The 15,212-nt window shown below is 38.9% G+C and overlaps 1 protein-coding gene and 1 non-coding gene across 2 annotated transcripts; both read right to left on the bottom strand.

Annotated features, from left to right (window-relative positions):
• Window positions 1-7,272: 7,272 nt before the first annotated feature.
• LOC131012188 (GDSL esterase/lipase At5g03980-like) lies at window positions 7,273-9,482 on the bottom strand. The gene is made up of 5 exons (XM_057940098.1): window positions 8,937-9,482; window positions 8,639-8,851; window positions 8,180-8,328; window positions 7,802-8,075; window positions 7,273-7,602 (listed from the first exon to the last, which is right to left on the bottom strand). Exons 1-5 carry the CDS (start codon window positions 9,193-9,195, stop codon window positions 7,394-7,396), a joined length of 1,104 nt encoding a protein of 367 aa, XP_057796081.1. The 5' UTR covers window positions 9,196-9,482; the 3' UTR covers window positions 7,273-7,393.
• A 4,669-nt stretch (window positions 9,483-14,151) lies between these two features.
• LOC131013718 (small nucleolar RNA R71) lies at window positions 14,152-14,258 on the bottom strand. Its single transcript, XR_009097805.1, has one exon. It is a non-coding gene; the product is annotated as a small nucleolar RNA R71 (small nucleolar RNA).
• Between the last annotated feature and the right edge of the window lie 954 nt (window positions 14,259-15,212).

The raw sequence follows: 15,212 nt of genomic DNA, 5'->3' as shown, positions 1-15,212 counted from the left end.
ACAATTAAAACACACACCATCAAACTTTGATGGTTGTCCTCCACCTTGCTTCCCTTTGCCCTTGTTGTTGGGGTTAGGGCGACCACGCTTGTTGGAAGGTCCGCCTTTCTCGGTGAGATTGGCTTTTGCATCCATCGGCGCTTTGCCCTTTTGATCACGACTCCTCACGTGATCCTCCATTTGAAGCTTTGACACCAAGTTCGCCACGGACATCTCCGAGCGCTCATGCTTCAAAAGATTTTGAAAGCTCCTCCAACTTGGTGGCAACTTCTCGATGATGATCGCTACAAGTAGCGCATCCGCCAAGGGCATTCCTTCGGCTTGAACTTCGTGTGAAAGAGTTTGGAACTCTTCCACTTGGTCCATCACGAAGCGGGAGTCGACCATCTTGTAGTCCAACCACTTGGCGACGACATACTTTGTAGTATTCGTCTTGTCCACTTGATACTTGAGATCAAGTGCCGCCCACACCTCTTTCGCGGTCTTATGGACCTTGAAGACGTTGTAGAGCCGCTCGTCCAAGGACATGAGAACGGTGTTGCGGCACAAGTAGTCGCCTTAGCACCAATTCGCATACCCGGCACGAACCTCGAAGCTCGTCTCCCCTTCACTCGGGGTTGGAGGCGCATCCTCCGTCAAGAAACCGGCAAACCCCACGATTGTGAGGTAGAACAACATCTTTTCTTGCCAATACTTGAAGTTCTTGCCCGAGAAAATGGAGGGTTTCTCGGCAAGACCCAACGTCCTCGACGTTTGCAACGGGGCCATGGTGGAAGTGGAACCACCCGTTGAGCCAAAGGATGACCCAAAGAAGGTGGATGAGGTGGAGCCAACAGTAGCGGAGGCGGTGGAGCCAACGGTGGCGGAGGAGGTTGAGCCAATGGTGGCAGAGGCGGTGGAGCCAACGGTGGCGGAGGAGGTTGAGCCAATGGTGGCAGAGGCGGTGGAGCCGTTGGTGGCGGTGCCGGCAGCAGGGATGGACGCCATTTCTCCAAGCAAAGGATTAAAGTTTCGAAAGTTTTAAGGTAGATTAAAAATCCAAACTCGAACGTGCGGCAGCAGCGGATAATCTTCTTGCGATTGTTAGAACCGGATACACGATCGAGGAACTTTACAACTCAAAAAACGAAACAATCGAAAATAGAAAACTGAACTAAGAAAATAAACAGATTAGAAGCAACAAGGAAGCTTGAGGGAAATTACAGAGAAACAAAAAACAAACGTGATGAAACGTCGAGTCGAGGTGGAACTCTTCCCGCAAGAAGATTATCGCCCCGGTAGTACTCACGGTGTAGGCGTATCTTCCCCAAAGGTAAAACGACGAACGTCTCGTCGGATGTAGCACCACAATCCGGCGAGCTCCGGCGAACTGAATTGGATCGAGAACTGAGCAGTATGCAGTGAGAGGGAGTGAGGAATGCAGAATTTTCGTAGGGTGGAATGCCATGCTCCTAGTCTTCTATTTATAAGCCATTCACCATGAGGGAAATTAAAACTGCATAATGGGAAATTAATCCACCATGTAACAGTCTGGATGTTACTGCATTTGAAGTTGGCTGCAGGAATTCAAAAGAATTCAAAACTGTTCGACAGTTTCTGAATTCAAAGTGTGCAGTTTTGAAACTGCTATGCAGCATCTGCTTCTTTAACGTTAACAGGCTTGGGCTGCTACAAATTGGTTGGGCTGGAAACAAAAAATAAACTGTTGGACCAAGAATAAAATTAATCAAAAGCCCAAAAGTATTTTGTCCAAAAACTTATATAGTTTGGACCCAAACACCACCTAAAGCACCAATTGCCAAGATCCAAGTCCTTGGCCGCGGCCCGCCCGTCCGGCGGCGTCGTCGTCCATCCGTCCGTCCGATCGATCGTCGGCGGCGGCGGCGCGCGTGTGTGTGAGGCCAAGGCCTTCATCCAAGCCCATAGCAAGCCCACAAGTTATTAGCTCCATGAGCATTGCTATTCTTATACAAGAGCATTCTTCCCTTGTTTTCCAATGTGGGACAACAACACATTACAAGTGTTATTTCCCTTCTCAACACCCAAACTTTGATATACAATATCTCACTCACCGGAAATCGGTTTTGAGACTTCAAGTATACCACGTTCATCTACTCGAGACGTAGATTAACATCCAATAATTATTTCAATTAAATAATTAAATTCAGATATGGTCCAAAACCATATTTCCAACAATATATATATATATATATATATATATATATAATCATACTCATATAAATAGTTATTTTCAAAATGAAAAGACGAAACTACCACAATTGGACCCATAAAACAACTACCATTATTTAATTTGTTCTAATGTTCTTTTTTAAGAAAACTCTTCTCACTCTCTCTCTCTCTCTTCACGTCTGTGGCAGAACCCTCCATTCTTCCCTTTTTTATTTTTCTTTCAAAAACTCATGTCTAATGTCTACGCAAAAATGTAATATCCCGACTTTCCTCAATAAAATTTTAGAAGAATTCTTGAGTTTAGAGTTAAACGATTCACACTCCGAAGAAGAAAAAATATTTTAATTCCAACAAATTAAAGATTTATTAAGAAAAGTTTTAAAGAAAATTTTGATTAACTTTATGCTTGGAATAATTATTATCCTTATGTGATGTTTACAAAATGGATTTAACTTTTGCATTTGAGTTGTATTCTATAAATTGAGTAATTAGTATATTGGCCAATTATAAGTTGTTTAGACTTTTAATTTAGTTATAAGTCCATCTCGGCAAGGCTGAATTTTCTTTCCAAAACCACATTCCATTACTATTTCAGATTTTTACAACCATTACCGATTTTTCAATAACTACTATACCAAATTCAAGAAAAGCATGTGTTATTTGAGAATCTGATATCTTATTATTTTACTGATTAAAATGCAATGTTTCAAGAAAAGCATGTGTATTGCTAAAGCATGGGGTGGTATGGGGTTTCGTAACCTGCGAGGCTTCAACCAAGCCCTAGTAGCGAAGCAAGCTTGGCGACTCATACAGAATCCGGAATCATTAGTCGCCCGGGTTTTCAAAGTTAAATACTACCCGCAAGGAGATTTTATGCATGCCCAGCTAAGGGGTAATGTTTCATATATTTGGCGGTCTCTCATTTGGAGCCGACCCTTGCTTGAGAAAGGACTCCTATAGTCTATTGGTGATGGCAAAGATGTGCGGGTTTTTTAAGATCCATGGGTCCGAGATATGGAGTTGGGGCGTGTGATGGGCAAATGTGGTGATGGGGTTCAAGATATGACTGTGATTGTGGCAGATTTACTTGATGAGTAGTTGTGGTGGAAAGAAGACACCTTGAATGAACTTTGCTGGCCTCATGAGGTGGATGCAATACGAAGAACATCGGTTGCTGAGCGGGGTGTTGTTGATTCTATTATGTGGAGATGGGATTCGGAAGGTGTTTTTTCTGTCAAAATAGCCTATTTACTCTATATGAGCTTTTACGATCCACACCCCAATCATAGCTTGGCTGATAGGAATACGTGGTCTTATTTGGTGTGGAGTACAAAGCTACAGCCAAAGGTGAGGGTTTTTGTATGGAGAGCTCTGAACAATTTGATTCCAACTAGTGCAAACTTGAGAGCTCATAGAGTTCTGGTAGATGGGATTTGTGCGCGCTGCAGCGATCGTTGGGAATGGCATTGCTTGATATTGCCATGGGATTTTGTCCGTCTTTGAACGGAACATGAAAGAGCTCGATTTTTTGGCCTCTGATGAAAAAAGGTTCGGGAATGGCATTGCTTGATATTGTCATGGCTGTCCGCAAAAGTTATACGGCGGAGGAATATGCGATGTGGTGTACTACTTCATCAATTATGGAGTTTTGTGTGTAATCTTATGCATGGAAAAGCTATGCATATTGCTGCCCCCACGGATAATGATTGTCGAGCGATATTGGAAGCTTATTATATGGCGAAGCCGACGTATTTGGTGGAGAATCTTATGGGATTGAGGCTTGGTAAAAAGAAATGGCCGGTTTGCACCCAAAAGAGGCAGGTATCGGTGCGATGTTGATGCACTCTATGACCCTCAAACACAAGCTTATGGTGTAGTGGTACGTGATTATGCCGGAAGTGTGAAGCTAACAACAACTAAAGCTACAACGCCAAGGTCGAACTCTCTTAAGATGGAAATCATGGCAGTGATAGCTGGTATAACTTGGTGCATGGAGTATAGCATTGAACCAATTGATATCTATACGAACTCGATGTTGGTAGCTCGGATTATGGTTTGTCCAGAGGAGGAGGGGGAGTTTTTTCCCGATGATATTTTAGATATTCTTTGTGTAGCTCGTTCGTCCATTCTTAATAGTATTAATCATGTTTACCGTGAGGCGAATAGAGTCGCTCATTGTTTGGCGCATTTTGCACGCTCTTGCCGGCAGCCAGTGTATTGGACTGCTGGCTTTCCTCGCTGGCTCAACGATGTTCTTTCGGAGGATAACTCCTAAATAAAATGGCTATTCTTGGGTCTAGAAAAAAATGTTTGAAGAGGCTCATCAACGTTGTAAATTTTCTTCTATAAAAGTCTAAACTATTTTATTTGTTCACCCCTCAATCTCTGAAGATTTTCCCTCACACAACTAACTACTTTTCTACATAAATCATCCAAAATCTTCCCTGTAAAAAGCTTCACCTTTCTTCTCGACTTCTACTTCTGTAAAAAAAGCTCTGATCTCTTGTGTACATACAAGAGCACACCACACCACAACACAATAACTCTAATCAACACAGTTTCATTCGAAATCATTTCTCATCCACAATTTGGAGAAGACAATACACCCTCCGTCCACAAACAACCAAGCACAATTTTTTTTTTTGAGGCGGAACAACCAAGCACAATTACTATATATATTTGACGTCCACAAAAAATCGGGCACTTTCTCTTTTAATACATAGGCCTAGGAATGCCAATGGAGATTTTTTATCCGAACCGAAACCGTTTATTATGATTCCAAATCTAAAACCTACCTATTACTTATTGGATTAGGACCGAACTCGAACCATGAAGTGATGAAATAAATGGTTCTGATAAATTAATTACCCACAAGTTAGAGAATACCTATTACCCAAATCTGAAAGCCCAAGATTAAAATTTTGCGCCCGCCGCCTCAAGATTTGACCAAATGCTCATAATTTTGATTCCAGAGCGATTTAATTTCTTCCCCCAAATTTGGAGAGAATGTATATTTGTTTGTTTCTTAAGTCCAAATTGTGTGCTCGAGTTATACCTTCAATAATTATGTAATACTTTGTATTTTTTAATGTAAAAGATTTTATAAAACTTCACAAATATTCATACAATGTCTAGTTCAAAATATTAAATTACGCATCTTCGTAACAACAAATCAATTCAAAAATTATGTTTCAGGTATAAAAACGTATTCGTGTACAATTTCGTGTACTCAAGAATATGCGCTTTAAAAAAAATTAATTTACATACCTTAACTAAAATGAAACAAGATATTCCAGAATCGAAGATATTCTAAAACTGTACCTCCTCAAAAAAAACTTTTTTTTTCTCCTTTAAAATATTATGTTTTAAAATTTAGATAATAACAAATAAATGTTTATATGTTTTAATCCAGTGTAAATTTACCAAGTTTTAATAAATGCTTATCAACCATCTATTTGAGGAATAAAAAAAAAAGAATTTAACATAAATTTTCCCTTTTACATTAAAATAAAATAGAAAAATCTTAACTCTTCTCTTTCATGTCATCAGAATGGCATTAAGTTTAAACCTTTTTCTTACTATACATATATATTACCATTATATAAGTTCTTCGTAAGTTAGAAGATACATTTGTCCATCAATATACATTCATTAAACCTTAAATATGAAAATATTTTTGGTGAAGCAAAATTATAAATTTGATAACCTAGCTTAACTATGCAAATATTTTTGGTGAAGCAAAACTATAAATGGAAAGATCTTGAAAGTAAAAATGTATTTTTAACATATGTAAAAATTGGAAAACAGAGTCGGTATTAATCAAGCAAAACTATAGATTTGATAGAAGGGGGACCTAGTAAAAATATACTCCCTCCGTCCATGAAAGAACTTCCTAGGAGGGAGTGGCACGGGTTTTAAGAAAAAATATTGTTGAGTGTATTGAGAGTGGATAAAAGGTAGTTGAGTGTATTGTGAGTAGTGAAAAAGTGCTATAATTAATATTGGGAGTTGTGAAAAGTGAAAAGTAAGAGGATTATAAGTGGTGGGGTGTAGTCCAAAAATAGGTAGGAAGTTCTTTTGTGGACGTCCCAAAAAAGAAAGATAGGAAGTTCTTTCGTGGATGGAGGGAGTATATTTTTAAAATATGCAATTAAAAATAACATATATACAAGATTAGATATCGACTAATGATCATATTTTGTTCGTGTATTTTATGTGTTTGTGCATGGTTCTCAATTTTCACTGGAACCTTAGCCTATATATATATGGTTATGTTATAGTGAGAATGACTATTTTCATGTTAAATGAGAATAACGAATAAGTTAATATAATCAATAAATAAAGTGCTTGTAATGCATGAATAACGTATTCAATTAATATGGTGAAATGTTTGTATTGGCTTAATCGTTATATTTATTTTACACGATAAATTTGAATAAATTAATATTAGTCATAAGATTTGAATATGTATATATCATCGTAGATTCATTCTCATTTCTGACCACATTTGATCATTCTCATTTAATCCATACTCTCTCTCTATATATAAGAAATGGTTCAAATATAAACTCATTTTATTGTAAAAACTTAAAATCAATATTAGCTGTTTATTTTTAAAGATCAACATTTAGTGATTTCATTTGTTGTTTTCATTTTGCAACAATTATAAGGCGTCAGAGTCCAACTATTTTCTCTCATCCTCCATCGATCTCTTTTATCCCTTGATTGATTGATACTATATTTTTATATTATTTTAATATATTCTTTTAAATATAATATCCTCCCTTTGTCCCACAAGGATGTGCATCACTTTTGGTGGCACATATTTAATAAAATGTTAGATTAGTGTATTAGGAGTGAAAAAAGTGATTCATTATAAAGTAAGAATAAGAAATAAAGAGTTAGTGAAATGCACACTCTTGTGGACGTCCCAAAATAGAAAGAAATGCACACTCTTATTGGACTGGGGGAGTATACTTTAGACAAACACGTTTAAAATAAAATACTATGTAAATTTATAGTCAGATGTGTGTGTGCATATGATGCGACGACATGCTACATAGACTACTAGATATACAACAGTTTAATACAACGATGATACATTTAAACTGAATTATAATCACACAAACAATTTATATAAAAACAAGGAGACAACAAAAATATGTAGGTTTTAGTAATGAAATATAGCCTAGTGAGTAAGGTTTTAAAAGTGGCAATGGAGACTGGAGAAGATGTGAGGCAGCAGCCATCCTGCCATGATCTTGTATCCCTGTTGGGTCAAATGCACCCCATCCCAACTCATGTATCCATCCGGATGAGCACAGACATTAACTCCATCGTTCCCACACATTCTCGGCATATCGTAATTGTATTTTCCTCCGATCCCACAACAAGCCCTTTCTGTATCCAACCCTATATATACATTCACCAAACAACTTCATTTTTATGATTAATCCTTAACCATACACAAAACTCGATCGGGTTAGCTAATTCTAGTGATATTAATTTAGTTGTATTTGAGTCCAAATATAAGTATCGTTTAATGAGTCTCGTGGTTCCTTCAATTCCTTCAAACGAAGTTCTATATGAGTTTTGGTAGTGAAATATTTACCGTGAGATATGGCGTGTTGGAGTAGAAAGCGATAAGCATTGTAATAATCGGCATAGACGATTATTGCATTAGGGTTTTGTTGTTGCAGGTCATGAATGGCTTGCTGCAGTTGTTGATTGTGGTATTTGGCGAAATCATTCAGCTGCTTCAGGCACTGCTTCTCATCGTATGATGCCGATACGTTGGTCAAGAATTGGGTTTTATAAACTGGAAGGCAGCCGATGGGCAAGTTCCCGGGAACCACCACCCTAGTAGCTCCGTAGCTAATAACTTTCTACAGTATAACCATGAATTTGCACTCCATAATTGATACACATAATTTTTAAGGAAATTTGGTTTTTTATTGTAAATAATAGAACTATATAGAAATTAACTTACCTTAACACCAAGCATAATGGTATTTACAACTTGAGGTACCATGCTTCTTAACTCTTCCAAGGGCTTTCCTTCAAAGAGCGCGTAGTTGTAGTCGTTTCCACCAATTGTTCCAAACATAAAAAGTGCGTTTTCGACTTTCTTGGTGCAATCTAACAAATTGGAAATTAAACAAAATAAGAATTGCAAATAAGAGAAAACAAATGATTGCTTGATTGTCAATAATAATACTCTCTCCATTCGAATTCAATACCCTACATTGGACGTCTCATTTCTATAAATCACTTCTTAAAATGAAAGTCAATACATAACAAATAATTAATTTCGTATAACTAAGGAGATTCTTAGCCTCAACCATCCAATTGGGGCCCCACTTTTTTCTCAATTTTTAGGAAGGTTGAAATAATAACACTAGGATCGATGCTATTATTTTACGTAAAAACCCAAATCTAAATAATTAACCTGTGCGATTAGGACAAGTGGAGTTGAAATGAGCAGCCATCCAATCCAACTGCACAGAGAGAGAGCTGTTTGTCACCGAAGACGAGACATTCTCCGCCGCCAGCTCGTACCACGGCAGCGCCGTCGAACCGGCGACGGCGAAGTTCACTCCATGCCTAAAATCAGCACCACTGTTTCTGTAGGGTGGTAGAAAAGGAACACCCGCATCTAATGCTGTAATAACATCATATTACATATAGATAAGAAAACAAATTAATTATTGACTTATGAAATTTTTGAATGAGCAAATTAATCATACCAATGAAATCAATCATAAGAAGGCCGTTGGAGCATCGGCCCGACGGTTTCTTGAAATACGATTCGCCGTAAGGCGGCCTCGCGCAGAAGGTGGCGAGGCCGACTTCTCGGACCAAATTTCCTGTGTCGGAAATGGAATCTCCGATGTTATAGATTTGGTCTATCTTGCACATCTTTAGAAGATGGGCATGTGAAAGAGAGGAAATTTGGACAAGCATAAATGCTAAGACAAGTTTCTCGAGAGACGAGGAAATAGCCATTGTTCAAATGTTGGTGAAATGATGGATATATAAGAAATGATGTAGTGAGCTATATTTATAGTTGCAGGAGTGTTTCATTGATTAGGATAATGCGATATTTATCTCACATTAAATGTTCAAAGTATTACTATAAGTCTATAAGTATAGGTTCAACACTGTTCTAATAATTTGGAGTAATCATTTTGATAAAGCGATGGCGATTGCGAGCAGTTGTTGGCACATTTATTTTTTCAAGGGGTTATTTTTTAAAAATTAGTTGAGAGGCTCATTAACGCTAGATTTTATTTATTGTAAATTGAAAACATTGAATGATTTAAATAATATTTCACATAAATACTTGATATGGTAACACATTCTTACGTGCACGTGTGTGTGATTTTCAATTTCTGAAAGTTTTTGAGTTAGAAAGAAAGCTGAGAAAACAGGCACGTATTGCTTTCCAGAAATATGAGTTGTAGTTGGAGATTTTGATGATAATCGGAACGATTTCTACTACTACTATATATATATTTTACATCAACCCATAATACGTGTAGCTTTGTTGATAGTTTGGAGTAAAGTTTTTACACAAGTAATATATAATTGTACAGAAAGTCGTAAATATAACATTGAGGTAATTAATTAAATTATGTTTAATAATTTTTTGCATCTGCGTCAATGTTATGTCGTGTAGAAATACCACTTTTAGTTAATCGTAAACACACGTTTTAGAGAGAAAAATAATACTATATTGGCGTGGCTTTGGGTAAATTTACAAATATTAACTCTTAATTGAGGGCCCCTCTCTCTTTGCCCCTCCTTTATGCACTAATCATTTTAATCGATACTCTCTCGGTCCTACTATTTAAGTACTTTTTTTTGAATTGTTCCATTATTTAACACATATTTCTATTTTAAGTTAAAATTAATATTAAATAAGTAAATTAATTAAGGTCATGTACAAATCTAAGCCCTAACCTATTTCTCTCTCTCTCTCTCTCCATAGTAGCCATGGTTTCTTCAACCTTATCCGGCCATCTTCACAGCCGCAGCAACCGTCGCCCGCGAAGCCATGGCCGCTGATGAACCCCCGCACCTTTCCATCTCCCTCGCTCGTCTCACACATGCCTTTCTTTCTCCCGCACCAGTCAACAACACTCATCGACTGCCGCCTTTCTCTTTCCAGTGAATCAGCAACAACGAGCCGTCGTCGCCATTCTTTCTCTCTCGCGCCTATCCCTGATTCAGAATGACGCCAGCTAGGCCGCCGCCCCTACAAAACCCCAACCTCCAATTCTGCCACTGCCCCCCCTCTCGAGCCATGGCCGCCGTCGCTCTAAGCCCTTGATATTAAAAAATAAATGAATCAACAATGGCCGAACATTCGTCGGTAAGCTTCCATCGGAATTTCGTCGGTGATTCAGTGGAAAATTTTCCCCGAATCGCTTCTTCAGGCTTCGTCGGTAATGTCATTGGTATATTTGTCGTTAGTCGAGAACTGTAGATCTATCGTTCACTACAAAAAAATAAGTGATTACCGGCGGCATTTCCCCCCGGTAAAAAAGGGACGGCCGCCGGCGATTCAATTACTGTAGTAGCCCCCAACTTAACTATATTATTATTTGTTAATATATAGTTAAATAGAGATATCCATTCTTAATAGGTTAGATATATTTGATTAATTAAATCAAAGATAGTTGCATGAAAGACTTGAGTTATTATATAGCTAGTGAATTAAGTTATATTGAGACTTATAGTTATAGCAGTCCAAATACTTTATTATCGAAAATTGGACCAGGATATTATTTTAGAAGCCCAATTTATATTAAGTTAATAGAGATGGGCTAAATTCTCATGTTATTATGCAAAAAGCCCACTAAATATTATTTGGACTAAGTTTAAATAAGATCAATATATTTTTGATTTGGGCCAATGATTATATTTGTTTGGGCCAATGATTATATTAGTGCATAAGCCCAAGTACTATTCAGCCAAAATTGTGAGCCCAATAGTAATTGTTTGGGCCAGTATTTGTTAGTATATGAAGGGAGTTGAAGCCCAAATTGTGTATATGATTAACTAGTTAATCACCTCTAGTTTAACCTATTAAATTTACTAATCTTTGATTAAGTCCTCAGCCAACACGTAGCATACGTGACTCAGCCACTCCCTCAACCGACTCAAAACAGTATAAGAAAAGAGGAGTTGAGCGTGAAACAATTTTTCCCCCATTCTGCAATTTCCAAACAACAAAGCAAATATCCATCCAAAGCATAAATCATCCCCAGCAGTTATCACAACACACAAGCAGGTAGTATTCTTCCTATAACTCTGTAATCACTCATATATAGTAATCAAGAATAGTAGAGATAACATCAATTTTCTTTAACATCTACAGAATCTAGTTACAACAGTTTATAAATCAATAATAATCCAAACAGAAGGCTGAGTCTTATAAAAACATAGTCTTGGGCTGTAGATGAACTGCCACGATGAAACCATCTCGAATCACCCTGATCACTATTTTATTAGCGACAAAAGTACCGCAACTAACACGGTGTAATCGTAGTATAAACAGCAATCGGATATCGTATCCACAGGGACTGTAAGACGAAATCACTCTATCTATCTCCTACACAGACTCTCACAATATGCAAGTAAAACGATTATGAAGGTGAATATTAAACTAAGATTTACTAAATAAAACTAAAGAGCATAAAAACTATGATAATTAACTCAAATATAAAGAAAGCTCTGACCCTAGGGATGTATTTTCACCAATCAACTACATGCATTCAACCTATTGATTCAATTACTGACAAACATGGATTTCATACCTCAATATCACACGAATTGTTGTCATTTTTCCCCATGAATTGATTGCATATATGTGTTTGTATCCCAATTTTGAGTGTTTATGAAGTTTTGATTGCTTGGTATAGTTTTTGAGTATTTTCAGGGCAAATCAAGAGTTGATTGGAGAATTGTGAGAGCATAGGATTGAAGTACGTCTCGAGAGGAATCCATGAGCGTGAACGGCGCCCGAATCGGAGCTCGGACGAGGGAGAACGGGGCCGACAAAGTCAGCCGCGCACAGAGGCCGCGGCCGCGGTCACGCGTCGTGGGGAAGGTATCGCCCGCGGTCACCACCCGCGGCCGCGGGGTGGGACCGCGGGCTAAGTGCTCAAGTCCAGGGATGTACCGCGGTCACCACCCGCGGCCGCGGGGCGGGACCGCGGGTTCACTGAGTTTCGCCCACGTTTGAGCACCACGGGCGCGGGCCATGACCGCGGGAAAAGAGCGGAGTCGCGTTTTTCAGCCCTTAAACCCCATTTTTCCCCTTTTTCTCTCATTATTCTTCTTCTCCATCACTCATCTTCCCCAACACTCCACACACAAAAACCCTAGCCTCCTTTAACACACCCATCTACCATTGAAGACCATTGAAGAGAAGAGAAGGAAGAAGAAGCTCATAAATAGGATTTGTCATTTCTTACTCTCTCTTTCATTATGTACACCTTTAACTTTGATTTATTGTGTTTGAACATGTTAGGCTAAATTTCTCTTTGATTTGGGGATTAGGCTAGATGATTATTGTAATGGATTGATTATTTATGCTCAATATAAATCTTGTTTGTTCATTTGCACATTATCTTTTCAAACCCTTGATTTATTTCTTGTATGGATTGTTGGCCACATTCTATGCATTTCTAATTTGCACTTTGAATCGGGAGAGGATAATTGCAATAGATAAGGTGTTTGAAACATATCAATTCGATAACCGGGAGGTTGAGAGTTGGGTGAGAGTATGTCGATCTTTGTGTGCTTTTGGGAGTTATAGGTTAGAAGTTGACCGGGGACGGCAACTATGACCCGTAATCTACCGCTCTAGTCGTCCGGGAGGGGGCTAGAACTAGTTGGGAGATCACTCTAGATAATTAGGATTGTCAAGATTAATATTGAGCTATAATTGAAGTCTTTTGCTTAATCATCGATGCCTAGTCCCTAAATCGCCTTAATCATCTTATTAATCCACTTTGCTTACTTGTTTTTTATTTGTCTTTACACTTGTTAAGTATTTAGTTACATAATCAAACCAATCACTCCTTCGTTTAGTCTAAATAGCTCTAGCATAATGAATTAGGATAATCACTTGATTGAACTACTAATCCTTGTGGGATACGACCTTGCTTCCATATATTACAACTACCCGTATACTTGCGGCGTGGTGAAAATATTAGCGAACAAGTTTTTGGCGCCGTTGCCGGGGATTAGTTTAGTTTCTTTGCTTGTGATATTTTGCTTCATTGTGCTTAACTACTTTAGACATTTTACTTGCTTTAATTTTTGTTTTCTATTTTAAGATTGTGTTTTGACTTCTTGTTCTTGTTGGTTGATAGGTAGTGTATGAACACAAGATCTAAGGGTGCACCTCTTATACCTATAAACCTTGAGGTTGAAGCTTTTTGTCGACACAACAAAGCAAGAACAAGAAGAGATAGAGAGTTGGAGGAAGCTATGGCGGAAAATCACGACTTAATCCGTCAACTTCAAATGCAATTAGAAGCCATGCAAGGGAAAATCAATGAGCAAGAAGCTCTAAGAAATACACCTCCACCACCACCTATTAGCAATATGTTCCAACCCATTGTCCAACAAGGAGGAGTGAATGCCCCGAGAATCAACGCCACAAATTTTGAGCTCAAGCCGGCCCTCATAAATATGGTACAACAAAACCAATTCGCCGGTCTTTCCCAAGATGACCCGAATGGACATCTTGGAAACTTCTTGGAGATATGCGGCACCATCAAGATGAATGGAGTCCCGGAGGATGCCATTCGACTTCGACTCTTCCCCTTTTCGCTAAGGGGCATGGCCAAGACATGGTACCAATCTTTAGAGGGTGGTTCTATCACTACATGGGAGAACATGGCTCAAAAATTTCTCAACAAGTTCTACCCTCCGGGTAGAACCATGAAGATGAAGAAGGACATAGTCCAATTTCACCAATTTGATGGAGAATCCTTCTACGAAGCTTGGGAGAGATTCAAAGAGATGCTAAGGAAGTGCCCTAACCATGGTTTAGATCAAAACACAATCATTTGTGTATTCTACACCGGGTGTAGTGGTGAGATGCAAAGAGACATGAATGCATCGGCCAATGGAGCATTGTTGGAGAAAAGCCACGCGGAGGCCGCTCACATCATAGAGAACTTGGCCACCAATTGCCATCAATTCCCAACGGAGAGGATCATCTTGAAGAAGGTGGCGGCTACAACAAGCTCGGATCCGATAGCTCTTTTGACGGCTCAATTGACCGCCATGAATAGCAAGATTGATGCTATATCAATGTCAAGGTAGAGCCCGTGGTTGAAGAACAAACTAGCTTCGAGGATGTGAACTACATCAACAACAACAACCGAGGCTATGCGAACTTCCGGCCCCAACAACAAGGTGGCTACCAAGGGCAAGGGCAATACACTCAAGGATTCCAACCTAACCGCCACCCTAACCTCTCCTATAGCAATCCAAACAATTTCTTGCAACCACCGCCCGGATTTGCGGTGAGCCATGGCATGATCAAGGAAGAGAAGAAGCTCAACCTTGAAGAAATATTGATGAAGTTCATGACCACGACTCAAGCTCACATGACAAGAACGGATGAGAAGTTAGAGGCTCAAGCCAAGCAATTGAAAATGCTTGAGATACAAGTGGGACAAATTGCCGAGTCTATAAACAATCAACACCAACAAGGGCAATTCCCAAGCAACACAATCGTGAATCCCAAGGAGCATTGCAAGGCCATTGCTCTAAGGAGTGGGACAACATATGAAGAGCCCAAGATGCCCGACGAAGAAGATAGAAGTGGTGTTGTGGTTGAAGTTGGAGATGGCAACCCTTCAAAGGAACAAGGAGATAGAGGAAAGAAGAAGGAGGTGTACGTGGCTCCACCACCTTATTGCCCACCAATCCCTTTTCCTCAAAGGCACCAAAAGAAGAATGTGGAGAATGAATTCTCCAAGTTTCTTGAGATTTTT

Source organism: Salvia miltiorrhiza, chromosome 2 (assembly GCF_028751815.1).
Source record: "Salvia miltiorrhiza cultivar Shanhuang (shh) chromosome 2, IMPLAD_Smil_shh, whole genome shotgun sequence".
Lineage (NCBI taxonomy): Eukaryota > Viridiplantae > Streptophyta > Magnoliopsida > Lamiales > Lamiaceae > Salvia > Salvia miltiorrhiza.
This window is presented reverse-complemented; position numbering and strand designations above follow the sequence as displayed.

Excerpts from the sequence above, each read along its gene's own strand:
- LOC131012188 (XM_057940098.1), bottom strand. The coding sequence starts at position 9,195 with ATGGCTATTTCCTCGTCTCTCGAGAAACTTGTCTTAGCATTTATGCTT. Across the intron at positions 8,329-8,638 it reads CACTTGTCCTAATCGCACAG|ATTGCACCAAGAAAGTCGAA; the intron begins GTTAATTATTTA and ends CCAATTTGTTAG. Across the intron at positions 7,603-7,801 it reads CCAACACGCCATATCTCACG|GGTTGGATACAGAAAGGGCT; the intron begins GTAAATATTTCA and ends ATGTATATATAG.